We start from the raw sequence: 26816 nt of genomic DNA on the forward strand, positions 1-26816 counted from the left end.
CTCACGTATTTGTGGAACATAACAAATAAAATAAGCTGTTGACCAAAGAGATCCAGAATCATGGAAGTAGGGAATAGCCTGACAAACCTCAGAGGGATGGGGGGGTGGGAGGGGAGGGAAGAGATAAACCAAAGACCTTATATGCATTTATGCACAACCAATCGACATGGACATTAGGCTGGGGAAGGCAGGAGGGGGGTGGGAGTGGGAAGAAGGGGATCAATGGGGAAAAAAGGAGGACATCTGTAATATTTTTAACAATCAAAAAAAAGTACAGTTTTAGTTTCATATTTAAATCCATCAACTATTTTGAGACATTTTCTGTATAAGGTATGAGGGTTAGGTTAAGATTTATTTTTATGCCTATGGGTATTCAAGTATTTCAGCACTATATGTTACAAAATGCTACCCTTGCTTCATTAAATTGCTTTTGTATTTTTGTGAATAAATAAATAAATAAAAATAAAAATTAACAGGGTGTTAATTTTCACATATGACATACAGACCAAAAATTTTGTTCATTAAATCCGAAATTTGTTAAATTGAGATCCACAAAATCGAGGGTTTACTCTACTGGAAGAAAGGACATAAAAATGAAGGAGAGGGTGAAGAGGAAAGAAAGATTACAAACACGGAAGTTTCTGTATTTCAGGGTAATTTTGTTTTAAAATATTGAAAATGTCATCAAGTGAAAAGTCAGCACCTCTCTATCAGCAATATTATAATAATGACATCTTAATATAAAAGTGAGCATTCTTTTGGACACTTAAACCTGGAAAGGGTTTATACTACATTAGTAAAATCAAAAGGAAAGCTGCCTACCTCCTTATTGTGATGATAGTAGGAAAGAACTGGAAATCTTCCCTTGCTCCGAAACTTAGAACTACCAACAATTATTGGTTTGCTTGCTATTCGGGGAACATAAAGTTCTCTCGGGTAAGTTTCACAAATCTGTAAAAATCAAATGAAACTATAACCATCCTATGTAGTTTAAAAACCATGAGCTTAAGAACCACTTTTATAAAACTTTAAAACTTACTAATGCAAGAACAGCACATAGCTACACAGAGACAACTGGCTACTATGAGACTTACTAAGTCTCTGGTACTAACATTTTCTGAATTTCCCCAGAAGGTTGCTAAGTTACCTTGTATTCTCGGTTGGCATCAGACAACTGCCAGTTTGAATTTGGCACGCCCATCCTCTTATATTCCTCAGCAAGATCAATAAGCTGCCAACCGCGCAGTCGTTCCGAATCATTTTGTTTGGGATTGTAAGAGAATGCATAGAGATCTTCATATTTTGCTACAGTATACAAAATGCATAAATATTTTTAAAAATGCAACTTATAGGACTTAATACGTGACAAATAAAAATAATTTTCAGTTTTACCCCTCCTTTTTCTTTAAACTCTTCAAAGAAATGTCTAATACCTGAACATATTTGAACTTAAAATGTTCTCAGTTCTGCCCAGCCAGTGTGGCTAAATGGTTGAATGTTAACCCATGACCAGGAGGTCACTGGTTTGATTTCTGGTCAGGGCACATACCTGGGCTGTGGGCTCCATCCCCAGCGGGGGGGCATGCAGGAGGCGGCCAGTCGATGTTTCTCTCTCATATCAATGTTTCTATCTCTCTCTAAATACTCAATAAAACATATTAAAAAATTTTTTCTCAGTTCTTTGATGCAAATGATTATACCTTAAAGCATAAACATATCGATCTGAGATTCAATTTATATCATCAGTAAAAGCTAATAAATAACACAGTGAGACTTACACCTTATTGCAACATTACCTTTTCTTAAAAATAAAATTTTAGCCCTGGCCGGTTTGGCTCAGCGGTTAGAGCATCGGCCTGCGGTCTGGAGAGACCTGGGTTCAGTTCCCGCTAAGGGCACGTACCTCGGTTGCAGTTTGTCCCCGGCCCTGGTTGGTCGTGCGGGTGGCAGCCACTCGATGTGTTCCTTTCACATCGATGTTTCTCTCTCTCTCTGTTCCTCTCTCTCCCTCCTGCTCTACCTGAACAAAAAGTGGAAAAATATCCTCGGGTGAGGATAAAAAAAAATAATAATAAAATAAAATTTTAAAGACACAAATAGACAATTTCTACCCACCGCTTTTCTCAAATGAGATGTAAAATAAAGAATAATGCTATAATAAAAAATTAGAAATTGCCTATACATTTCCTATAGTTCGGTTTTGACCAAAAATGGCAATAGTTGCACAGAGGTCCAGAAAACACTTATTTCTAAACAATGATAAGCCCCTGAAGTCACAGAACCATCTTTACCATAAGATTTGACTTAACTTGGGACAATGGGATAAATGTTACAGGCTTTATGTGCTGGGAGAGAAGAGTGAACAAAAATATGCTGCTAGACCACTGCAAACCAGGTGTTCAACAAAGTAACATCCAGTAACTAATGTGCTTTGTCTCCCTGGAGAAATCTATGTAATTCAAGTTATGCTGGGGGAAGGAAGCCTCCAGATCCCTAATGTATAACAGTGATAAGATTCCTCTTTAGGGCTATATCCTTCTCACTCCTATCTCTACTGAGGTAGAATTCACCCTCTTCCCTCTGTCCATCTCCCTATGTTCCACCTAGTCAATTAGATATATCAGTCCCACTGCTATCAGGAGAGCCTGACCGTCCTTAACTTTTCGTTTAGTGATCAATTTCTAAGTCACTCCCCTCAGCTATGGGATTCTTAAAAAAAAAAAGAAAAGAAAAGAAAGAAAAAGAAAGGCAATATTAATGGCTATCTAAACACTAATATAAATCTAAGTTTTTTAAGTCTGTGCTACAAATGCTTCATTTTGTCCTTACTATTACCCCTTCTTTGAAACCATTATTACAACTCAGATCAGAAGTTCCTAATTACTTCTAGGTCAAATTTTTTTAGAATAGAGTACACAAGAACTTGACAAAAGAGTAACAAACTATAAAATGACAATAATGAGATATTAAATAAAGTATCTTAGATAATCCATCTCAAAGCTGAGCAAGTAAGCTTTGGTCTCTAATAAAAGTACCTTGTTTTGACAGTTGTAGTAAAGAGTTGTAAATATCATGGCAATCTCTTTCTCTGGGAACTATGAAATGCACAATCCTGAAGTTCTTGCACTGAATCACAAGTGGGCATCCAGAAGTCGTCAAGGCCAGTTTCTCCACGGAGGCAATATGGTGATGCAATATCTACAGCATGAAAAAACATTTGATCATCATTACAAAAAGTACTATCTTATCTCTTCCATGGTGCATAAATGTTAGAAATGTCCTCTTCAAATAAAGTCTCAAATGTTATACACTACAAATTCAAACTTCAAATTTTTAAATGACAATGCCCAAGCCAGAAATGTGCCCTGATCACTCCACGTATTTATGTATCATTAAATCTCAAGAGTTGCATCCTCTAAATATCTCTATAACCTATCTACTTCTCTCCATCTCTACTGTCACTCCCCTAGTTGCAATGTTCTCATTGTTTCTCACCTGACTATAGACTTCCCCACTTCTCTAGCCTCATTTCAAGTCCCTCCCCCAACATCACTAAGTTCTAGTGACAATATCCTTCTTTTGAGTTCTCAAATGAGCCAGATTTCTTTATACACACTCCGAGTTGCTCTTACTAATAGGGATATCATAGCTCTATCTCTTTACCTAGGAACTTCTAATGTTATTTCAGGTGTTCGCTAAAACTCATCACTGAGAAGTATGTATAGCCTGACAATCCCCATGGCCCTTCCCAAACAAGTTAGGCCCCCTCCATTTTCTTACCAAATACCAACCTACATTCTTCCTTTCATAGCACTTAGTATATGTGTAATTTGTTTGTAGTGAAGCTCTATTTCTCTAGCTAGCTTTTAGGAACTTCACATAAAAAGCAAAATTATAGCTAAATTGAGCACCATTATATTTCCAGCACCTAACACTATACTGGAACATTTTAGTGACCCTATTCAAATAAAAAAAACAAACAAAAAAACATTTTGAGTGCTATATATTACACATTCAAACTTAAATTTGACCAAGCCAAAAATACAGGTGTCATTGTTGATATCTTCTCCATCACAAATGCTTACTGAATGAATGAACAGAAAGTCCTACCATAAACTCAGTACTTGATGGCATATTGTGTTTGCTACTAAAAAAAGTTTCCCTTTTCTCAATAGCATTCCTACTAATTTAAAAAATTTATAAAAAAATTTTCTGGAAAATAAAAGATCTTAAAATTGTAGCAGGTTTCTGGATGATAAAACAATCATGGCAAAAAAAAGTAAATCATCCCAAATTAATCTAAAAATTTAACATAAATTACAGTAAAAAATTACAACCTGTTTTTGGGGTGTGTGTGTGTGTGTGTGTGTCAGGATGAGAGATGGATGATTATTTATAGTATACATATGTATTATATTATTATAATTTTATCTTTATTACTAATCTTTACATTATATATATTAAGTCAAAAGTTCACATGCAAGATTAAATGCATAAAATAATCAAGAAAGGTTTGAAAAAGAAGATTAATAAGAATAGAAGTCCTATGGTAATTAAAAGTATATATAACAAAGACAATTAACACATACTATACATATGTAGCTCACACTTATGGCTGAGATTTGGCACTATTAACATCTATATTACCAGACCTGTGCCAAGTTACTCAAAATTATCTAACTAATAGTAACATCTAAACAGAGAATAGGAGACAATAAATCACTATAATATTATATCTCTATCATGATTCCAATTAAGACCCAAAATTATTTTCAGGAAAAGAAGTGATAAAGGGACCTGGCTCTGCCACTAACTATTTATGTGATCTTGAAAAACTAATCATTTGTAAAAGGAAAACAAAATAAAAATAAAAAGTAATACTCCTTTCCAGATCTAAAAATGTTCATTTCTATGGCTCTAGTATACTAAAAAGACTTCTTTCAGGAGACATCTACAGAAATATACTGATAAAAAAGCATTTTAAAGACAACAATAGGAGAGAACACCACAGATATCTTTTAGCTACTTCCAAAATCACATTCCCAACATCTGAAAGAATAGCTATATGGCAAACTTTCATTTGTACTGTAGATGAATAACATACAGAGAAGATATTAAGGTGGGTGGACAAAAAGAGTAGACAGAGTAGATGTGAATATAACTAATGATTTTACAAAGCCCTGCTGGGGGAAACTCCTGGGCACACACTGGACAAGGAAGAGATCCAAAACCTCTAGGGCAGTGGTTCTCAACCTTCCTAATGCCGCGACCCTTTAATACAGTTCCTCATGTTGTGGTGACCCCCAACCATAACATTATTTTCATTGCTACTTCATAACTGTAATTTTGCTACCGTTATGTCTTAGGCAACCCCTGTGAAAAGGGTCATTCCACCCCCAAAGGGGTTGCAACCCACAGGTTGAGAACCGCTGCTCTAGGGAATACAACTTCTCCAAGATCAACATCTCAGGCAAATACTTTAACTTACTTATTGCAATCACTTATCAATTGGATAGCCTTCCTGGGGAAATCAAAAGAGTACAATTAAAGAGTGTGAATCATTGGCTGACCATCAACGTGTGCACAAAGAGGTTGCCAGTTCAATTCCTGGTCAGGGCACATGCCTGGGTTGTGGACTCGGTCCCTGGTGGGGGTATGCAAGAGGCAGCTGATTAATGGTTCTCCCCTACATTGATGTTTCTATCTTTCTCCCTTTCCCTTCCTCTCGCTCTAAAAATCAATAAAAATGTATTAAAAAAAAACTTACTGAAAACTATAGTCAATAAAGCAGTGTGCTATTGGTACAGTGTAATCAATATACCAAAAGAACAGAAAAGAGAGCTCAAAAGCAGATTCTCATTTTATTTATGAGTTGCTACTACACATTAATGGAATAAAACAATCAATAAATGGTACCAGTTATGCATAAATAAGATAAAATAAAAACTAATCCCTATGTCATACTATCCACCAAAATATTTCCCAGATATATTAACAAATTATACTTAGAATACAAAATGTAAGCTTTTAGAAGAAAATATAGAAGAATCTCTATCACCCTAACGTAGGAAGGATTCCTTAATTCACAAAACAGCATAAACTGTAAAAGAAAAAATGAAACTCTATTACACTAAAATTTTAAAGTTTAAAGGACACATAGACACACACAAGATGAGCCATACACTGGGAGAAGTTATCTACAACACATATACTGACAAAATATTAAAAACTGGAACTCTTGCAAAATAAACACAGGACAAACAATCCAACAGAAAAAGAAAAGAATATCTAAAGCCAAAATTTCTGAAAGGGTAACTTCCTTGTAATCACAATTGCATATCCACCAGATAAGAAAAATTTTAAAGTTAACAATGTCAGTGTTGCTGAGGACAGTGAACAATGTATCACATTCTACTGGAAATATGTTGAAACAAATATTTTGGAGGGGTGACATACTTAGTAAGATTGAATATGCACTTACCTAAGTAATTTTACTCCCAGGCAAATATCCCAGAAAAACTCTGGCACAGTGTATACACAAAGATACATATACAAAATATCCATTACCTCACTGTTTATACTAGTAATAAATAAATAAACACCCTAATTGCAATTTGGTATAAAAATACCGTGGAGCCCTGGCCAGTTTAGCTCAACCCTTAGAGCATCAGCCCGTGGACCAAAGAGTCTCAGTTCAATTCTGGTCAAGGGCATGTACCTGGTCAGAGTCGTGCAGGAAACAATCAGTCAATGTCTCTCTCACATTGATGTTTCTCCTTTCTCTCTTCCTCCCTCCCTCCCTCCCTCCCTATCTGAAGATAAATGGAAAAATATCCTCAAGTGAGGATTAAAAAAAAAACTGAAATATGATATTTGATCTGTTAACATGTACCTACATTAAGGCAGGGTGGTGTGGGAGCAGGAAGGAGAGGGAGTCAATAGAGGTAAAAAAAAAAAAAAGAAGGGACATCTGTAATACTTCCAATAATAATAATTTTTTTAAATTAAAAAGAACAAGTAGATCTTTTACAATTATTTATGTAGGTAAAAAGAGTCTTTCTGGTATTCTATTTTTTTTTTTAATTCCACATTTCATATTATATCAATTTAATTAGGAGGGAAGGTAGGCCCGGCCAGTGTGACTCAGTGGCTGAGCATCGTCCCATACACCAAGAGGTCCCAGTTTGATTCCCAGAAAGGGCACATGCCCAGGTGGTGGGCCATCCCCAGTGAGGGGCATGCACAAGGCGGCCAACTGATGTTCTCTCTCATCAATGTTTCTATTTCTGTCTCCCTCTCCATTCCTCTCTCTAAAACCAATAAAGAAAAAAAATTTTTTTTTTTTTTAAGAGGAAAGGTAGAAGTGATTAGGTGACCAAAAAATTTTTGGTTGAGATAGGTAACCAATGATTAAAATGTTTTGTACACATTCAAAATAAAACACAGCAAGAGATTAAAACCATTATTATAATTATGATAAACAGTAAAACAGATGTCCTCCTTACCCAGGTTTCTTTCTGATGAGAGTCTATAAATAAAAGATGTGTGGCTGTAAGATACAGTGTTCCTGTTAATGACTTGTTGTTGGTACTGAATCGGTCAAGTAATTTCACTTGCTCAACCTAAAAAAGAAAAAGATGTTACTTCTCATTTCAAAAGTAGTATAAATTATTTTTCTGTTACCCCAGGATTTATATGTACTATATTCAATTTTTTCTCTTCCTGCTGTTCAAAAACATGAGTTTATTTAAAGTTGAATGTTAAGTTTCATATCTCCTGGGAAAGCTATAAACCACAACAGTTATCAAAATATAGCCAGAAAGAAGAACCCTGTAAAGAAGTATTTACACAGATATTAAGGGAAACAGGAAGGAGGGATGTGATATAAATAAGCAAAAACATCTTTTGTAACCAAGAGTCAATATATTTTTTTAAAGTTGGCGGGTCAAGTAATAAATATATAAGGTTACCACATAGAGTTACGGAAGTAAATTACCAGAAAAATTAAATCGGCAAACAGTTAAATGGTGGCAAACTCCAATTTCTTTTCCTCACCACTCCACCCAGGACAATATTTTGTGTCCAGTTCTGTGCTTTTCCTCACACTGTTCTCCCTTCCTACAATAGTCTCTTTTGCTTAGCTAAGTACTAAGCATTCTTCAAAGCTCCCTGATGTCCTGTCTTCTAACAGGAATCCTTCTCAGAATATTAATTACTTAACGTCTTAGCTTTGTATTTCTTCATGACTCTGAATTCCCTGGCATAGATTATGTCATATGCTGCTTCTACATCCTTTAGTAGCTGAGACAGTGCAGTACATAGTACATCTTTATTAATAGTAGACACACACACACACACACACACACGTGAGGATGCCACTGAAGAGTGGGATTAGAGTTGGCCAGGGATGTACAGGAGACTACTGTTTTGAAAAAATAGTATTTATTTCTATCTATTCTTATGGAGGTAAAAAAAGTAAAATAACTATTACCAAGTTAAAATTTTTAATCCATAGCTATAGCAGTAGGTTGTAGATAGTTCCTTAAATTGTGCAGGTCTTCAAAACCAGATAATAGCTAACCATTATCTCATTAGTTCCATACTTTTACCCCACAAATACAGGGTGGGGCAAAAGCAGCTTGAGTACACAAAACAGAATTTACTCTTGTATTGTCAATTATTAATTTGCCATACAAACTGTAAAGCTACTTTTTTTCCCCCTCACCTGAGGATATATTTCTACTTATTATCAGCAAGAGTGGGTGGAAGGGAGAGAGAGAGACAGAGAGAAACACTGACAGGATAGAGCCACATCAACTGGTTGCCTCAGGCCAAAACTCCAACCACTCAGCCAAATCGGCCAGGGCTGTAAACCTATTTTTATCCCACCCTGTATTTTCGTTTCCTTTACTAAAATTGAAGGAAAAAAATGCCCACTTTGAAATTATGATTCTAAAATAATCAACAGCTACCATTTTAAAAGACTATTAGTGCCTGCCCCCGCAAGAAATTTAATCTCAGAGAAAGTTTTTTACTTATAACAGCACCTGTTCAAGTAAATTAAAATTTAAATGTAAAATTAAAATACTTGTTTTTGAAGAAAAAGAATTCATTCTGACCTTAATAACTTGAGATTGTTTATTTTTTTTTTAAATGGTTACACAATTCTTTAATTATTGACATAAAAAGATGTCCATAATATGTGTCCAACAGGGGAAAATAAAAGGTTACAGAACAACAGAGATTGTTTATTATCTTAGTAAATACAAAATAATATTCAAATCAAGAAAATATATAGAAAATCATGATTACTTCAATATGGCAATCTTTATGTGGATGTGACAGACAATAAAATTATCCCAAAACATTTAGTTAATACTTAAATTAAGGTTCTAGAGAAAAAGAGAATTCCTGAGAAAATATACTGACTATTCGGTTCTTTGCTGCAAATCCCAAGATAAATTTTTAAAAAAGAAAATACATTTAATATTTTTCTTTGCTAAAATCATCAGGATACAAATTTCAAACTATAGACTTAGCCAATTTCTAAACACCAACTGCTGCTTCATATTTTCCCTTTTCACCGAGGAACTGAAAGTACTTTACAGATGTTGTTACAGATTTTTCCCACTGTTTTCTTAAGTCACATATTCAGGAAGGATCTACAACTCTTTCAGGTCACTAGCACTGAGGCACTGCACAAACAGTTTTATTACAGGAATCAACTTGCCTTCCTGAAGTAGAAGGTAAATAAAATAAAATAAAATAAAAAAAAAGCAGAGACTTTAATCTGGTTTTGTTCCTCCTGTATCACTAGTTCCTAACAACAGTGGTGAGCAAAACAAACTGTCAAATGAAACAGATCATATACCCAGGGGCACTTTACTGACATATCTTGTTTTGCTTTCCTGCCCTGCTACACAGCTGACATTCCATGAATTGGCTTCCTGTCTTCCTGTCTCACTCAGTAAAAGCAAAGATTTCACATCAGTTTTCAAAGCTCTATAGTAACTTGTCCCTGTCCCCAACCTTAATCTTCTATATGCTGTCTCCTTCATTTACTCTGCTGTAGCCACACTGGTCTTCCTGCTAGTTCTAACCAACCAGGAATGCCCAGCATTGGGTTTTTGTTCTTGCTGTTCCATTGGAATTCCTCCCACCACCTCTTCCACCCATGTAAAGATAGCTCCCTTCTTACCTCTTTCAGGTCTGTACTCAAGTGTCACTATCTCTGTAAGGATGTTCCTAACTACCATATCTACAACCGCCCTCCCTTACCCCACTCTGGCAATCTCCACAGCATTTACCACACCTACCATATTATATATTTTACTTACTAATTTTGTTTACTGTTATATCTTCCCCCAAGCAGAAAATAAGTTTCATAAGAGCAGGGATTTCTGTCTGATGTATTCACTGCCATTTCCCCAGTACCTAAAACAGTGCTGCACCATGGAAAAGAGGGAGCAGAGGAGGAGGCAAATAAGAGGACGGCAGAGGAAGAGGAAACAAAGGAGGAAATTAGATAGGGAAGACTGTTCCCTGTTCCCGTCCCATCTGTGATTCACCACTTCCCAATGTATCCCAAATACTCTGTCTCTAGTTCTTCTTCCTGTGTTTGGCCCTTTTAAGTATTTCGAGGTCTCTAACCATCAAACTCTGCTCTACAGTGCCTCTACATATGCTTCTTGTATAAACTCATCTACAATAGGAAATTTCAATGATTACCTAAGCACTGACAACTCCCAAATCTATTTATCTGGGCAAGATCTTTTCCCTAACTCTAGACACTCATAATCAGCTACCTACTAGAAAACAAATCCTACCACCTAAGTTCCTCTCATCCATCCCCTCCTTTCCATTCCTACTCACAACGACCTACCTCACTATTCAAATCTCTTGGCACTTTACTATTTTGTGGGGAAAGCATTCAGGTATTCCTTAAAACCTACTGCCTCATATTTCAAAGACAAAACAGTATCATTTTCTCCTTATTCTTGTCCATTCTTAGTTTTGCATCTGCTTCACTCTTTGTAACAGGTAACATACATTTGTGTACATTCATGTATGATCTCAGATTCTAATGACAAAAAGGGATAGCAAGCTAAGACAAATTGGGAATTACTTTTGGAATAATTCAATTTGAGCCCTGTGGGGTCAGATTTTCATGGGACATTCCATTCTTTTTTTTTTTTTTTTTTTTATCCTCACCCGAGGACATTTTTCCATTTTTTACTCAGATAGAGCGGGAAGGAGAGAGAGGAAGAGAGAGAAACATCAATGTGAAAGGTACACATCGAGCGGCCGCCACCCACACGACCCAACCAGGGCCGGGGACAAACTGCAGCCAAGGTACATGCCCTTAGCGGGAACCGAACCCGGGTCTCTGTGGACCGCAGGCTGACGCTCTAACCGCTGAGCCAAACCGGCCAGGGCGGGATATTCCATTCTTTAACAAACTCTAGGAAGCAGTCTTTCACATAGAGGTTAGGAAAACATTCTTTCATTTCATCCTGCAAAGTTCCATTCACAAACAGCACAAATTTCAACATCAACACATGATGTTAGCCAAAGGACTGGAGCTTGACAGAGAAAGAAGAAAGACTGCATAAAGAACTGTCTCTGCATATTTCTCATTGTTTCCTGGCAATATTATCTCATTATGGCAAAATTAGCACTCAAAGTCATAGACAGTAGTTACACTGTTCACAAGTATGGCTTGGAAATGGTCTTTCAGAATTCAAATTCAGACTTAATATCTTTACTGATACCATACAGTTAATAAACCAAATGTGACCAAAACAGGATGATACTGTATATCTATTCCTCAATTTTAGAATTATAAAGCCATTTAATTAGTATTCGCCTAAAATACTCTATATCTGATAAACCTCTGGTTAGTAAGCAAAAACAAAACAATAAAAAACAATGACCATAAACTATACAACAATACCACAAAATATGATTTAATTATGTCAAGAAGAGGTTTGAGGAAGATAAAGCTCTTAGAATTTTTCTTAGGATGTATTTCTGCATTAATATTAACACATTTTCACAATTAGATTGAAACTAGAGAGGCAATGGAAAAGACACTATATATAGTCTTTGGAGTTAGACAAACCTTGGTTTAAATATTCTCTATGCCTCTTGAGCTCATTGGGCAGATTACTTCCACTCTCTAAGCCTATGTCCTTATTTGTAAATGGAAATAATGTACCCAACTGGTTGTGTTATTTTAAAAGATTAGTGATAATTTTGTATAAACTACCATATTTGTGAAACTGCAAATACTGTAAAATGATATTGTATAATTGGCTATATTAACATATAATTACTACTTTCCACATACAGATGACATTTGAACAACATGGGTTTGAACTGTGGGGGTCTACTTACACTCGGATTTTGTTTCAACTAACACCTGTACTGTTTTAAATCCATAGTTGGGAGTCCACAGATGTAGAGGGCCAACTATAATGCACTGATCTACACCATTTTATATATACAGATTTTGATATCTACAGCGGGGTGGAGGGGGCTGGAATCAATCCCCCTTAGATACCAAGGACAGCTAAGTTTTCAAAGAGTCAGAAGTTATAAACAGATTTTCAAATGTACAGGGGACAGCATCCCTAACCCCTGAGTTGTTCAAGGGTCAACTATGTATAGCTGTCAGAACAACACAGAATCACTAGTTACACAGTACTACTCCATAGTCAATCCTTTATCATAGTGACTAAACTACATAGAGTTCAAAACAGCTAAATAAACTTAAAACAATTTATTTTTAGTTTGAAATACTTACAATTATTTCTGCAGCAAATTAACTATGTCCAGGTGAAGGCTATACATAATAGAAACAAAAAGTTGGCTATGTTCAAATCAATTTTTATAACTTATAAGTTATAAGGTTATTCTTGTAAGTTATAATTTCAGAAACTATCACATTCCACCCAGTAATTATCAGAATGCATTATGAGGTCCACATCTATTTTGCTCACTGTTGTATACCTAGTGTCTGTACAGTGCCCGGCACATAACAAGTACCTAGCAAATACCTATTTAATTGCAGTCTACATATAGCTACTTAAGATTATTACAGAGTAGTTAGTAGTAGTCCAGTGCTAGAAACATAACCCAAAGTAATAAAGGTGCACACATGAGAAGAGATGTTAATAGAAAATTAGTCAGAAATCTTTGTCTTGCCCTGGTAGGTTTTGCTCAGTGGTTAGAGTGTCAGCCCGAGGACCAGAGAGTCCAGGGTTCGGTTCCCACTAGGGGCACGTACCTCGGTTGCAGTTTGTCCCCAACCCTGGTTGGGGTCGTGTGGATGGCAACCACTAGATGTGTCTCTCTCATGTGGATGTTTCTCTCTCTCTCTCCCTTCCTCCCTCCCTCCCTCCTGCTCTATCTGAAGATAAATGCAAAAAAAATGTCCTCAGGTGAGGATAAAAAAAAAAAAAGAAATCTTTCAGTCCTTAAAAAAGTCATAAAAGGACCTTAACTAAACCACAAGCATGGACCCATCACTGGTAGTTAAAGAGGAACATTAGATCAAGTGGAAGTCACCAGCAACAAACTTAATGAAATGAGAAGCTACAACTAAACAAATAAAAACAAAGATATACATTCACCATAAATTTAAAGTGGAAAGGCTTAAACTAAGCCAAGGGGTCCTACATTTTCCAACTTTCTGTTCACTCTTACCAATCACCTGAGAATAGGGCTGCTTCTAATTGATTAGCCTCGATTCACTTTTACTGTTTTGTTATTGTGTGCTGTAGCAAGTCTTATGAAAGATGCAAAGATGAGGTTCAATCTGGTAGGAAAGGAAGTGGTGTGCACACAGCTGCTATACATATAACACAGGTCTGGACCCTTGAAACCAGCACAAGAACCTGATCTGATGCCCACTGCAGTCCTCCTTTCCACCTCTACATCTTCCACTAGTTTGGGTATTTAGTTCCTCACCCTTCTATTTTCAAATTTTAAGTGCCAGCTACTTGAATCCTAGAGTTCCTTTAGATTCTCTACCTTTCTTCTCTTAAAAAAATTTTTTAATGGTGTTAGTTTTTGGCATCTTCAATTTCATTAGAGATGGTATGTGCAATGTTAAAAACAAGCTCTAATAAAAATCCAGGTACACCGCCCTGGCCGGTTTGGCTCAGTGGTTGGAGTGTCGGCCTATGGTCCAGAGAGACCAGGGTTCGGTTCCGCTAAGGGTACATACCTGGGTTGCAGTTTGTCCCCAGTCCTGGTTGGGTCGTGCAGGTGGCAGCCACTTGATGTGTCCCTTTCACATCAATGTTTCTCTCTCTCTCTCTCTCTCTCTCTCTCCCTCCCACTGTATCTGAACAAAAAATGGAAAAATGTCCTCGGGTGAGGATTAAAAAAAAAATCCAGGTACACCTTAAAGAGGTTTATGAGACATTTTAATGACATCGCAAATTCTCTCCGTGGAACAAATGAAAATGACGTCTGTCTGCTAAACGGTCATTCTGGGATGAGCAGCAATTAACTGGTTTCAGCAAAATGCGGACAGTTAAGATTCACAGTGGGTCGTCCTCTTCCCGGCGATCTTAACATCCTGTTGTTCCATTCTTCTGGTCTCCATATTTTCTCCCTCCCAAAGTTGAAGTCTACCTTAATGTTGTTGGTAATTTACTAATATTTTGATGTCATTTCCTTCCGTTGTAACATTTGTAACGGAATCACAAGAATACGTGTTTGTGAAAAGCCAAAGAAAAAAGCCTTTTACACACAAAGATTCAGCACGGTATTTAATAAGCTCAGTTGAGTAATAATTCCACCAGACACTTGCAAATATGCAGTCATGTTTTTCCCTTCCCCGTAACTCCTCGGTTGAGCTGACAGCCGACTCCACAGACAATCAAGTTGGAGCAGAGATGGAAACACCAAACCTAAAAGACTGGGGACCAGAGGAGAAGGGGGTGGAGCCGAGCGCGGATCTCAGCTTCCCCACAACTTGCTCAAGAATCCGTGTGACACGAGACGGTTAACCGCGGAGACGGAATACAGCATCGAAAAGCTCGTCTGTACATGCACCGGCTCTGCGGTCTCAGGCGGCGACAGGCTGAACGGCCCCGCGGCTAAAACAGCCCCAACTGTACCCAAGAAAGTGCTGCGAGGGCGGCAACAAATTTCAGGGACTGAACCCCACGCAGCCCAAATCCTGGCAGCCCAACGCCGGGGCTGACCAGCGAGACCGTACCCAGGGGGCAGCAGGCCTCCTCCCCGCCCCCGGCCCAAACTGCCCCTTCCCCCCAGAGGCCCGGCCAGGCCCCGCCCCGGCCCTCCGCCCTGGTCGGGCCAACCGAGCTCTCCTCGTCTCCCGCCTCCGCCCCATCAGGCCCGCAGCAAACGGATCTCCGGCGCCCGGCTACCTTGGTCGTACGGATGTGCTCCATCCCGAGGAGACGTCGGCGGCGGGCTGCCTCACAGGCGTGTCATGGGGCGACAGAACCTGTGCGGTGATGGCGACCCAGACCCAGCAGGAACTAGTTCTGCTAGGCAGCGCCACAGACCGTCAGCCCCGCCCCCGGCTGCACCCACTGCGCAGGCGCAGCCTGCCCGCACCGTCTCCTAGAAACACTTCCCCAAACTAGGCGGCTGCCCAGGGGGCGTGATGGGGGTGGGGGTAACAGAGCGTCCCCGAAGGAGAGCGGAGTCTGACTCGTGTGGGGCAGCCGCCGACGCTACAGTGCCCCCTGTCTGTGGAGGGCTCACCAACCCTGACAGAAGGCAATGGGCAGAGAGCCAGTAAAGCAGACCTGGGAGAGGGTCCCGTGGGGACGTTGCTGGGCTGAAGAATGAATCCTGTGGACATGCTGTGGTAAGAGATGTGGTAGGTGAGGGCGAGATGGCCCTGCAGTCCATCACCCTGCCAGTGGACAGCACCAAATAGCAATGCTTTCTCTTTACTTTGAGCTGCAATTCTACTCACAAAAATCTCGACTAAGGAAATAATCAGATCTATTTAGTTTAGCCTTATTTGAAACAATCAAATCTCCCATACTATGGGATAACCTAAATATGAAAGGCCAAAGTGAAAGGCAACAAACATTTATTTGAGGTCAGAAAAGAAATACCTATTCGGGAAGCACTGATTTCATAGGGGGAAACCCAAACAGTGTTTATTTCTCTTTTTTTTTAATTATTTTTTTTTGTTAATCCTCAGTCAATGATATTTTTCCATTAATTTTTTGATAGAGTGGAAAGGGGAGAGAGAGAGAGAGAGAGAAAAAAAGAGAGAGAAACGCCAATGTAAGAGAGGCACACCCACTGGTTGCCTCCCCCACAACCCGGACCAGACCAGGGATTGAACTTGCAACCCAAGTACATGCCTTGACCTGGAATCGAACCCATGGCTCCCCAGTCTGTTGGTTAACACTCTAACCACTGGGCGAAATGGGCTACGGCCCAGATTGGTAAAGCAATGGTTATGCTTATTAAACACAATGGTCTTTATGGTAGAATCACTTACTCTGTGTAATAAAAACAAAATTGAGCCACCTGGAAACCAATGAGTACATTATCATATCCAAAAATATATAAATCCTGTTCTCCCCACCAAAACAAACAAACAAAAACAACTTTGAAAATTAATGCAAGTCTTTACTGAAGATCTTTTGAAAAGCAGGAAAGGGTGAATTATATTGCATGACATACATCAAGACTTCCTTAATAAAACCTTTTTATATTATTTTCCCCCAGAATTTTATCATTTTCCCCATTCCCTGTTCCCATACAGGTTAACCTCATATCCCAGGTTATCCTCCCTGCTCTCTTCTCTTATTATTTCTTTTAGAGAGGTAGTAATAGTAATGTTAACCAACACGTAAGATTATCAGGTGGCAGAAAGTGTGTTAAGTGTTTTACCTATATGCCTATATCATGAGGAACATATTATTACTTCCCTCATTTTTTAAAAGATGAGTACAGAGAAATACCATGTAGTTATATTGCCCAATATCACAGAGCAGATAAAGCCTAGATCTGTGATATAAAGCCAGACAGTCTGACTGTAGAATCTGTATACCTTTATTTTTAGAGATGTGAGAGAGAAACATCAATCAGTTGCCATCTGCACATACCCAGACCAGGGACTGAACTCAAAACCTGGGTATAGTCGTCCCTCACCACTTCACGCTTTGACTTTTTCGGCTTCACTCTATCACAGTTTTTTCAAATATATTCATTAAAAAGTTGATCAAGACAGTAAAAATGATACAGCGCGCTCAGTTGTCTGAGTCAATTATACACCCCTGTATTACAATTAAAATGAAAATTACTGGATGTGAAAATGGAGGCGGAGTGAATAGAAGCTAGGCAGATGATCTCCCAGGACCAAACGGGAATTACAACTAAAATAAAGACAAATACTCAGAAGAAAAGCAGCAGGACCATATAACCAGGGACACTGGTAGGATCTGTGGAGGCACGAGAGGGTGACAGGCTGGGAGCCCACGGACAGCAGCAGTCTTAGCTGTAAGCAGTGCCCTTGGGGAATAAAGATCAAGCCCACTCCACAGCACAGAGAGCCTGACAGAGCGCTAAAATAGCCACAGCCACTCACCTGGAGGCTACGGCAAAGGGAGGCAGACTGGGCTGGAACTCTGTGGGGACACCTGGGATTTGGAGGGAACATAAGAGTTTTTGCTGAGTCGAAGACACAAAGAACAGTGGCCAGTGTGCTCCTTCCAGAGCTGTGGAAAAAAGCAGCAGCCCCTTCCCCCTGGAGATTCAGCCTTTCCCAGGTGAGGCAAAGAAATAAACATTGAGGCTCATTAACAACCAGCACCTATCCCACCCTCTGGAAATCCTCTTATGCAGAACACCAGGGCTACATTCAAAGGCACTGAGTAACTCAGACTACTAGCCTCCAGGAAAAAGCTGGAAGATAACAGAACCTTTCCTGGGCTTGCAAATCTACCCAGAAAAGTAAGACTTGACAATGGTGTTTAATATGGGCCTGTCCAGGCTCATCCAAACCCAGTAGAGGGAGCCACAAACACAGGAATACCAACACCCACAGGGAAAATTTGGCAGGCTCCAAAACCCACTGAGATAGCCAAAATGGTGGAACAAAGAAACAAATCCCAAATGAAAGAATAAGAGAACTCTATCGAAGATGAGATAAATGAAATGCAGCTAAGCAAATTATCAGAGGTAGAGTTCAGAGCCATGATCTTGAGGAAGCTCAACAGCATGAGTAAGGACATCAGCACCATGAGTAAAGATATAGAAACATTGAAAATCAACCAAGTGGAAATGAAGAATGACATAGCAGAAATTAAGAACACATTGGAAGGACTAACCAGCAGAGTAGAGGAAGCTGAGGACCAAATCAGTGAATTAGAAGACACGATAGAAAACAATCAACCAAGCAGAAAACCAAAAGGAAAAAACAAAACACAGGAAGACAGCTTAAGGGAACTGTGGGACAACTGGAAACGAAATAACATTCGCATCATAGGAGTACCTAAAGAGCAAGGAAATGAGCAAGGGTTAGAGAATATATTTGAAGAAATAGTGACAGAAAACTTCCCTAACTTGGTGAAGAAAGAAGGCATTCAAGTTCAAGAAGCACAGAGAACCCCTAGTAAGAAGAACCCAAACAGGCCCACGCCAAGACACATAGTAATTAAAATGCCAAAAATTAAAGACAGAGAGAGAATCCCAAAAGCAGCAAGAGATAAGCAACAGGTTACCTACAAAGGAAACTCCATTAGGCTCTCAGCTGACTTCTCAACAGAAACAGGCCAGAAGGGAGTGGCATGAAGTAATCAAGGTCATGAAAAACAAAAATTGAAATTAAGACTAATCTATCCAGCAAAGGTATCATTCAAAATAGAAGGTGAAATGAAGAGCTTCCCAGACAAAAAAAAAAAAAAAAAGGCTAAGGGAATATACTAGCACCAAACCAGCACTGGAAGAAATACTATAAGGACTGCTATAATTAGTAGAAGAAATAGAAAGAAAAATATAACCACAATAAACAAAAATGGCAATAAATAACTACATATCAATAATAACCTTAAATATAAATGGATTGAATGCTCTGATCAAAGGACAGAGTAGCTCACTGGATAAGAAAGCATGACTCACATTTAGGTTGTTTACAAGAGACCCATCTCACAACAAAAGACTGACATAGGTTGAAAGTGAAGGGATGGAAAAAATCTTCAAGCAAACAAAAAGGAAAAAAAAGCTGTGTAGCAATACTCATATCTGATAAAGTAGCTTTCAAAATGAAGACCACAACTAGAGACAAAGAAGGCCACTACATAATATTGAAAGGATCTACCAACAGGAAGATATAACCTTGGTAAACATATATAAAAGCACCAAAATATATTAAAAATCTTCTGGAAGACTTCAAAGGAGAAATCAACAGCACTACAATCATAGCAGGGGACCTCAATGCCCTAATAACATCACTGGATAGTTCTTCTAGACAAAAAATTAACAGGGAAACACAGACTCTAAATGAAGCACTAGATCAAATGGATTTAATAGATATCTACAGAGAATTACACCCCAAAACTGCAGAATTCACATTCTTCTCAAGTGCACATGGGACATTCTCAAAGATAGACCACATGTTAGGACACAAACTAAGTCTCTACAAGTTCAAGAAGATTGAAATCATATCAAGCATCTTCTCAGATCACAATGGCATGAAACTAGAAATCAATTGGAACAAGAACATGCAAAGACATTTGAACACATGGAGGCTAAATCGCATGTTATTGAACAAGGAGATCAAGGAAGAAATTACAAACTTCCTGGAAGCCAATGAAAATGAACACACAACACAAAATGTATGGGATGCAGCGAAAGCAGTTCTGAGAGGGAAGTTCGTAGCACTACAGGCCTACCTCAAGAAGCAAGAAACATTTCTAATTGACTATCTAACCTCACAACTTAAAAAACTAGAAAGCAAACAAAAAGAAACCCAGAGCAAGTAGAAGGAAGGAAATAGTAAAGATCGGAGCAGAAATAAATGACATAGAGACCAAAAAAACAATTCAAAGGATCAATGAACAAAGAGCTGGTTCTTTGAAAAGATAAACAAGATTGATGGACCCTTAGCTAGTCTCACCAAGAAACAAAGAGAGAGAATTCAAATACACAAAATCAGAAATGAAAGAGGAAAAATAATATCTGACACCACAGAAATACAAAGGATTGTTAAAAAATATTATGAACAATTATACGGCAACAAATTTGACAATCTAAGCGAAATGGACAACTTCCTAGAAATACATAGTCCCCCAAAACTGGACCGGGAAGAGATAGTAAACTTGAACAAACCAATAACAACAAAAGAAATTGAAGAGGTAATCAAGACTCTCCCAGCAAACAAAAGTCCAGGCCCGGACGGCTTCATAGGGGAATTTTACCGAATTCAAAGAAGAACTAATACCCATTCTCCTCAAACTATTTCAAAAAATTCAAGAGAAAGTAAGACTTCCAAACTCATTTATGAGGCCAGCATAATTCTAATTCCAAAACCAGAAAAAGACACTACAAAGAAAGAAAACTAGACCAATATTCCTGATGAACATAGATGGGAACCCATTGTATGGGAGAGCATAATTATCAGTGATACATCAGATAAGGGGTTAATTTCCAAAATATATCGAGTACTCATACAATTTAGCAAAAGGAAAACAAAGAACCCAATTAAAGAATGCGCAGAGCCCTGGCCAGTTTTGTTCAGTGATTAGAGTGTCCGCCCTCAGACCAGAGAGTCTAGGGTTTGGTTCCCGCTAAGGGAACATACATACCTTGGTTGCAGTTTGTTCCCGGCCCTGATTGGGGTCGTGTGGGTGGCAACCATTTTATGTTTCTCTCTCAATCTCTTCCCCCATCTCTCCCTCCTGCTCTATCTGAAGATAAATGCAAAAATGTCCTCAGATGAGGATAAATAAATAAATAATAAAAAATAAATGGGCAGAGGAACTAAAAAGATACCTCTCCAAAAAGGACATACAAATGGCCAAGAGATATATGAAGAAATGCTCAACATCACTAATCATCAGAGAGATGCAAATTAAAACAACAATGAGGTATCACCTCACACCTGCCAGAATAGCTGCCATTAACAAATCATCAAACAAGTGCTGGCGAGGGTGTGGAGAAAAGGGGACTCTAGTACACTGCTGGTGGGGATGCAGACTGGTGCAGCCACTATGGAAAACAGTATGATGTTTCCTCAAAAAGTTAAAAATTGAACTGCCATTTGACCCAGTGATCCCACCTCTAGGAATATATCCTAAGAAGCCTGAAACACCAATCAGAAAGAATATATGTACCCCTATGTTCATAGCAGCACTATTTACAATAGCTAAGATCTGGACAAAACCCAAGTGTCCATCAATAGATGAGTGGATAAAAAAGCCATGGTACATATATACAATGGAATACTATGCAGCTGTAAGAAAGAAATATCTCTTATCCTTTGAGACAACATGGAGGGACCTCGAAAGTATTATGCTAAGCAAAATAAGCCAATCAGAGAAAGACAAATACCAAATACCACATGATCTCACTTAATTGTGGAATATAATGAACTAGGTGGGCTGATAAACGAAATAGACCCAGAGACACAGAAAGGAGTATGGTTCAGAATGACAAACCTCAGAATAGTGTGTGTGGGGGGGGGGGGGGGAGATGGATGCATAGAACTTGTATGCATGTATGCATAACAGATGGACATAGACAACAATGCTGGGGGCGGGGAGGGTGGGATGGGGAGGAGGGTGTTGGGGGGGGAGAGAAACATCTGTAATAAAAATAAATTAATAAATATTGGAAAATAAATAATCATGTAAAAATAGCAAATACACAAACAACATTAAACAAACAATCATAATACTTTGAAATAATGAGGAATCAGAGTCTTCTGCATTCATTTCTCCCTAATGTTTAATACTTTGTTTTGTTTTTATTTAATCCTCACCCAAGGACAGCTTATGGATTCTAGAGAGAGGGAATGAGAGAATGAGAGAAACACAGATGTGAGAGAGAAATATTAATTGACCCCCTTCCCATAGGTGCCCTGACTCCAGACAAACTCACAATCCGGGTATGTGCCTTGACCAGGAATTGAATCTGCAATCTTTTCGTGTACGGGACCATGCTCCAACCAACTGAGCCACACAAGTCAGAACTAATGTTTACTTTTATACTGTTTTTAAAATCCTTCTTAGGCCCTGGCTGGGTAGTTCAGTTGGTTAGAGGGTCATCCCAATATACCAAGGTTGTGGGTTCGATCTCCAGTCAGGGCACATACAAGAGGCAACCAATGAGTGCATAAATAAGTGGAAAAACAAATCCATGTTTTTCTCTCTCTCTCTTCCTCTCTGTTCTCAAATCAATCTATAAATAAAAAATTTAAAAGTCCATTTAGTTTCCCTATAAAATGCACAAGAAATATCTAATGCTATGATTGTCATGTGAGAAAACATTTCATATTTTAAATGCTGATGCTTTTAGAATCATGTTCACTGTTTACTAGCTAATGGGATATTATAAAAGCAATCACATTTCCTAATCTGGGTGCTTCTTAAATAAACATAAATCATTAAAAGAATATTTCACTTGATTATATTTCTCAACTTTTATTTTTATGTGTATTTTTGCAAAAGATAAAGTCTATGATTAAAGTTATTTCTGGAATCAAAAATATCTGATTCAAATCTCATTTCTACAACTTACTAGCTGTGTGAGTTTCTTTTTATATATATTTTTTATCATCACCCAAGGACATTTTTTTTTTTTTGCATTTTTATCTTCAGATAGAGCGGGAGGGAGAGGGGGAGGAAGAGAGAGAGAGAAACATCGATGTGAGAGAGACATATCAACTGGTTGCCACCCGCACAACCCCAACTGGGGTCGGGGACAAACTGCAACCGAGGTACGAACCCTTAGCAGGAACCGAACCCAGGACCCTCTGGTCTGCAGGCCGTTGCTCTAACTGCTGGGCCAAACTGGCCAGCGCTTTATTGATTTTTTTTAGAGAGAGAGTAAGGGAGAGAGAAACATTGAATGGCTGCCTCCTGCACGCCCCCTACTGGGGATTGAGCCTGAAATTCGGGCATGTGTCCTGACCTGGAATGGAACCAGGACCTTTCAGGCCATGAGACAATGCTTAATCCACTAAGCCACACTGGCCAGCACAGCTGTGTAAATTTAGTAAAATTATTTAATTTCTGCAACTCTTGGTTTTTTTCTTTGTAAATACTAGTACTTATCATCTCCTATACTTGAGTTATTTGTGTTGGTTACATGAAATATTTGAACAGAAACACTTAAGCATAGTGGCTGGCCTGAATAAATGCTCAGTAAATAATAGTTTTGTGTACGTGTGTGATAAGCAGATTGCATCCTAGTATCCCCAGAGATGTCTGGATACCTGCTGATCCTCATTGTAATTCTTCAGCACTGAGTTCAAAAAATTATCTGAATCAGGCTGTGTTCATTTGGGGAGGCTGGGTGAAGGACAAAACATTTGTTCTTAATTGAGTGCACTGTATAATGTACTCAACTGGTCATATTATGTATCCCATAATCCAATTTAGAAGTTGCACTTGGCTCAGCAAAGAACAAATATCCAGGTTAGGCAACATACAGGACTGTCTTAGTCTCAGATAGAGGGTAACCGGTTATACAGTCCCTCAAAGGTAACTTCTCTCTTGGACATCTCATAGGGTCAGACAATACATATTACAGATCCCTTGAAATAGACGTGAGAGTCCTAAATCCTTTATGTGTTAGAGCCTTTTGACTGATACTTCTCAAAGAGTTATCCTGATCTAAGCATACCACCATAGAAAGCCCATTTCAATGCAAGTCAAAATTTGAAATTTTTATTTATTCATTTTTAAAAATTTAAATCCACTGCTTTTTAGATAGAGTGGGAGGGAGGAAGGGAGAGAGAAACATCAATATGAGGCACATCATTGGTTGCCTGCAGCACCGCTGTAACTGAGGTAGTGCCCTTGACTGGGAAGGGAATCAAACCCGCGACCCTTCGGTCCACAGGCTGATGCTCTAACTGCTGAGCCAAACCGGCCAGGGCCAAAATTTGAACTATTTTACAGTGTTACTGCATTTCAGATCATTCAGTTTATGACATTAAAAATGTCATCATAGCCCAGGCCGGCTTGGCTCAGCGGTTAGCGCATTGGCTTGAGGACCAAAGGGTCACGGGTTCAATTCCAGTTAAGGTCATGTACCTGGGTTGGGGCTTCAATCCCTGGCCCTGGTCGGGGTCGCTTGGGAGACCAACATGGCGTCCTTTCCCGTGAGGGGATGGAAATGATCAATAGGGGCCCCCCTTCTGGGATTCTGCGCATCCTTTTTGGCAGTAGGCAAGGACACAAGCATTAACTGAGATACACCCACTATGGAGTGCAGGTTACCTCCGCGGGGCTGCCGAAATAGAACTCTAAGAGAGAAATAGTTCGGTTTTGTTTGAACTCTGGGCACCAACCAGTAGCGAGTGCGCCGAGAGGCAACCCCCACGTACTCCCAGGGTGCTTTGCGCGGCACGCCGACCTCACCCCCATCCCAGGGTTCCCTGCGCGGCGGGCTCGCTTCCGGTGGGTTCCGGGCGCGCGGCGAGCGCTGGAACGTGCTCCCACGGGGTTGTTCCGCCCACTTCGGCCTTGTCTTCGCGGCCGCTGGAGTTGGAGGTTCCCGCCAGGTCCTGGCTGGGGCGGGGGGCGATGCTTCCCGGCCCGCCTCGGCTTTGATGTGAGAAGAGCGTCCCAGACCCCTTTCCGCTTGCTGACGGCGGCGAGCCCGAGCAGCCATGTCCACGGGGTTCTCCTTCGGGACCAGCACGCTGGGTTCCACCACCGTAGCCGCCAGCGGTACCGGTGCAGGCGGCGGTTTCTCCTTCGGGACAGGGGCGTCTAGGTAACCTCACTTTCTCGCCTTCCCGGCCCGGGCCTCCCCGCGAGGCTCCAGTGGGTTAGCCCCGCTCGTCTTCATTCCCGCCGGCTTCTTTCTCGGTCGGCCTGGAGAAAAATAACCGCCCCGCGCCGGCGCTGCAGGCGGCCTGGTTGGAGGGAGGGTGGGTGGTCTTTGTGTTGGGAAGGCCCAGAACCCACGACGGTTCGGACGTTGTTCCTGCCGAGTGAGGTCTGGCTGGCTGGAAGGGCCTGCGATTTCACACCCGAGCCCTAGCAGTTTGACAGTCGTAGGCACAGAACGGATGTGGAGCGAATGAATGAAATAGAGCTTGTTGTGGGGTTTCAGAGAAAAGCAATAGAAATATTTAAGAACAAATAAAAGTTTCTCCCCGATAATGAAGCTTTTATTACAGGACTTGCGGTTTTAGACATCACAGAGCTTTGATGAGTTTGTGGTTAGGGAGCTTTCAAGTCTGCGCCTCATGGGACTCTAGCTGTCCTTTTGTTGTTTTACTTTTTACAGCATTAATTGCTGGTAATTTTGAACAGTGCGCAAATGAGTATATCATGAGAATGTTGTGTTTTAATGACTCATTGTCTTTTAATTAAATTGCAAAATGTAGGTAGCATATTCATCGTTTCTGTGCAACTTGCTACAACAGGTGACAAAAATTTGGTTAGCAGAAGTCCCAAAAGAGGCAATTAAAATAGTTAAAGATCATTTTATTGATGACAGATTTAACCTTTTGAAGTTAAAGGTGGAGTTTATTAAACCAGGACGTGTGCAGAGGAGTTACAAGAAGCTTAAAGAATTTGCTTGTAGATTAAAGAGGCAAAAATGGCTTCAGCATTGTCTATTCAAAAAGGGGGAAGGACCACAGGCTATACAGTCAAGTTAGAAATCTGGGAGTTTTCCTTATCTCTTGTCTATACATTTAATCAGCAAAGCCTGATAATTTGAATTTTTTTCTATTTGCTTCATTTTCAGTACTGCCACCCTGTGCAAGCTCTTGTCATTCATAGAACAAATATTTACTGGACACACTCCTATATAGTAGGCTTTGTTTTAGGTGGTAAGATTAATAAGAGTCCTGTCTTCTGAAGCTTACATTCTTAGAAAATATTTAAAATTCCTGCCAGGTTTTCAACCATTCCCGTGTTAAATGAAAACTGCTCCCATCATCTTCTACTTATTAGTTCAATGAAATCTCAGAAATCTACTTTTATGTCATTCATTTTTACTACATTGTAGCCAGGTTGACTTTTTTTTTTTTTTTTTTTTATCCTCACCTGAGGACATTTTTCCATTTTTTACTCAGATAGAGCGGGAAGGAGAGAGAGGAAGAGAGAGAAACATCGATGTGAAAGGGACACATCGAGTGGCCGCCACCCACACGACCCAACCAGGGCCGGGGACAAACTGCAGCCAAGGTACATGCCCTTAGCGGGAACCGAACCCGGGTCTCTGTGGACCGCAGGCTGATGCTCTAACCGCTGAGCCAAACCGGCCAGGGCTGACTTTTTTTTTTTTATTCACATTATCACCCTGGTCATTTTGGCTCGGGTTAGTTAAAGCATTAGCCTGTGGACCCATGAGTTGTGGGTTCAATTCCAATCAAGGGCACATACCTCTGTTCCCAGCCCTGGTTGGGGTCATGCTGGAGGCTGCCAGTCTCACATTGACATTCTCGCCCTGCCCCTGCCCCCTCCTTTGGCCCTATCCTCCCCTCCCCCCTCTCCCTCTCCCTCCCACTCTTATCTGAAGATAAAAGTGGAAAAATATCTTTGGGTGAGGATAAAAAAAAATTCACATTGCCTTCCTTCAGTGATTTTATTCACTATCATTGGAATGAAGTAAAAATAAATCTT

At 39.6% G+C, this 26816-nt stretch overlaps 2 protein-coding genes across 8 annotated transcripts in view; one reads left to right on the forward strand and one right to left on the reverse strand.

Moving 5' to 3' along the window:
- Positions 1 to 15531, reverse strand: part of MTMR6 (myotubularin related protein 6) — a 35959-nt gene extending 20428 nt beyond the window's left edge. For 3 of the 4 annotated variants that reach the window (XM_036251753.1, XM_036251752.1, XM_036251755.1), the window contains exons 1-5: positions 15405 to 15531; positions 7506 to 7622; positions 3036 to 3198; positions 1148 to 1305; positions 823 to 951 (exon numbers count right to left, since the gene is read on the reverse strand). In XM_036251753.1, the coding sequence (XP_036107646.1) occupies positions 823 to 951; positions 1148 to 1305; positions 3036 to 3198; positions 7506 to 7622; positions 15405 to 15428 (591 nt within the window). In that variant the 5' untranslated portion in view covers positions 15429 to 15531. Of the gene's footprint in view, positions 1 to 822; positions 952 to 1147; positions 1306 to 3035; positions 3199 to 7505; positions 7623 to 12805; positions 12847 to 15404 lie in introns of those variants that run through there. The other variant, XM_036251754.1, reaches the window with a different exon arrangement.
- Positions 15532 to 24661: 9130 nt separating this feature from the next.
- Positions 24662 to 26816, forward strand: part of NUP58 (nucleoporin 58) — a 45710-nt gene continuing 43555 nt past the window's right edge. The window contains exon 1 of one of the 4 annotated variants that reach the window (XM_036251393.1): positions 24662 to 24951. In XM_036251393.1, coding sequence (XP_036107286.1) covers positions 24845 to 24951 — 107 coding nt within the window. In that variant the 5' untranslated portion in view covers positions 24662 to 24844. The remainder of the gene's footprint in view (positions 24952 to 26816) is intronic. The other 3 variants (XM_036251392.1, XM_036251390.1, XM_036251391.1) reach the window with 3 other exon arrangements.

Source organism: Molossus molossus, unplaced genomic scaffold, assembly GCF_014108415.1.
Source record: "Molossus molossus isolate mMolMol1 unplaced genomic scaffold, mMolMol1.p scaffold_m16_p_10, whole genome shotgun sequence".
Taxonomy (NCBI): Eukaryota; Metazoa; Chordata; class Mammalia; order Chiroptera; family Molossidae; genus Molossus; species Molossus molossus.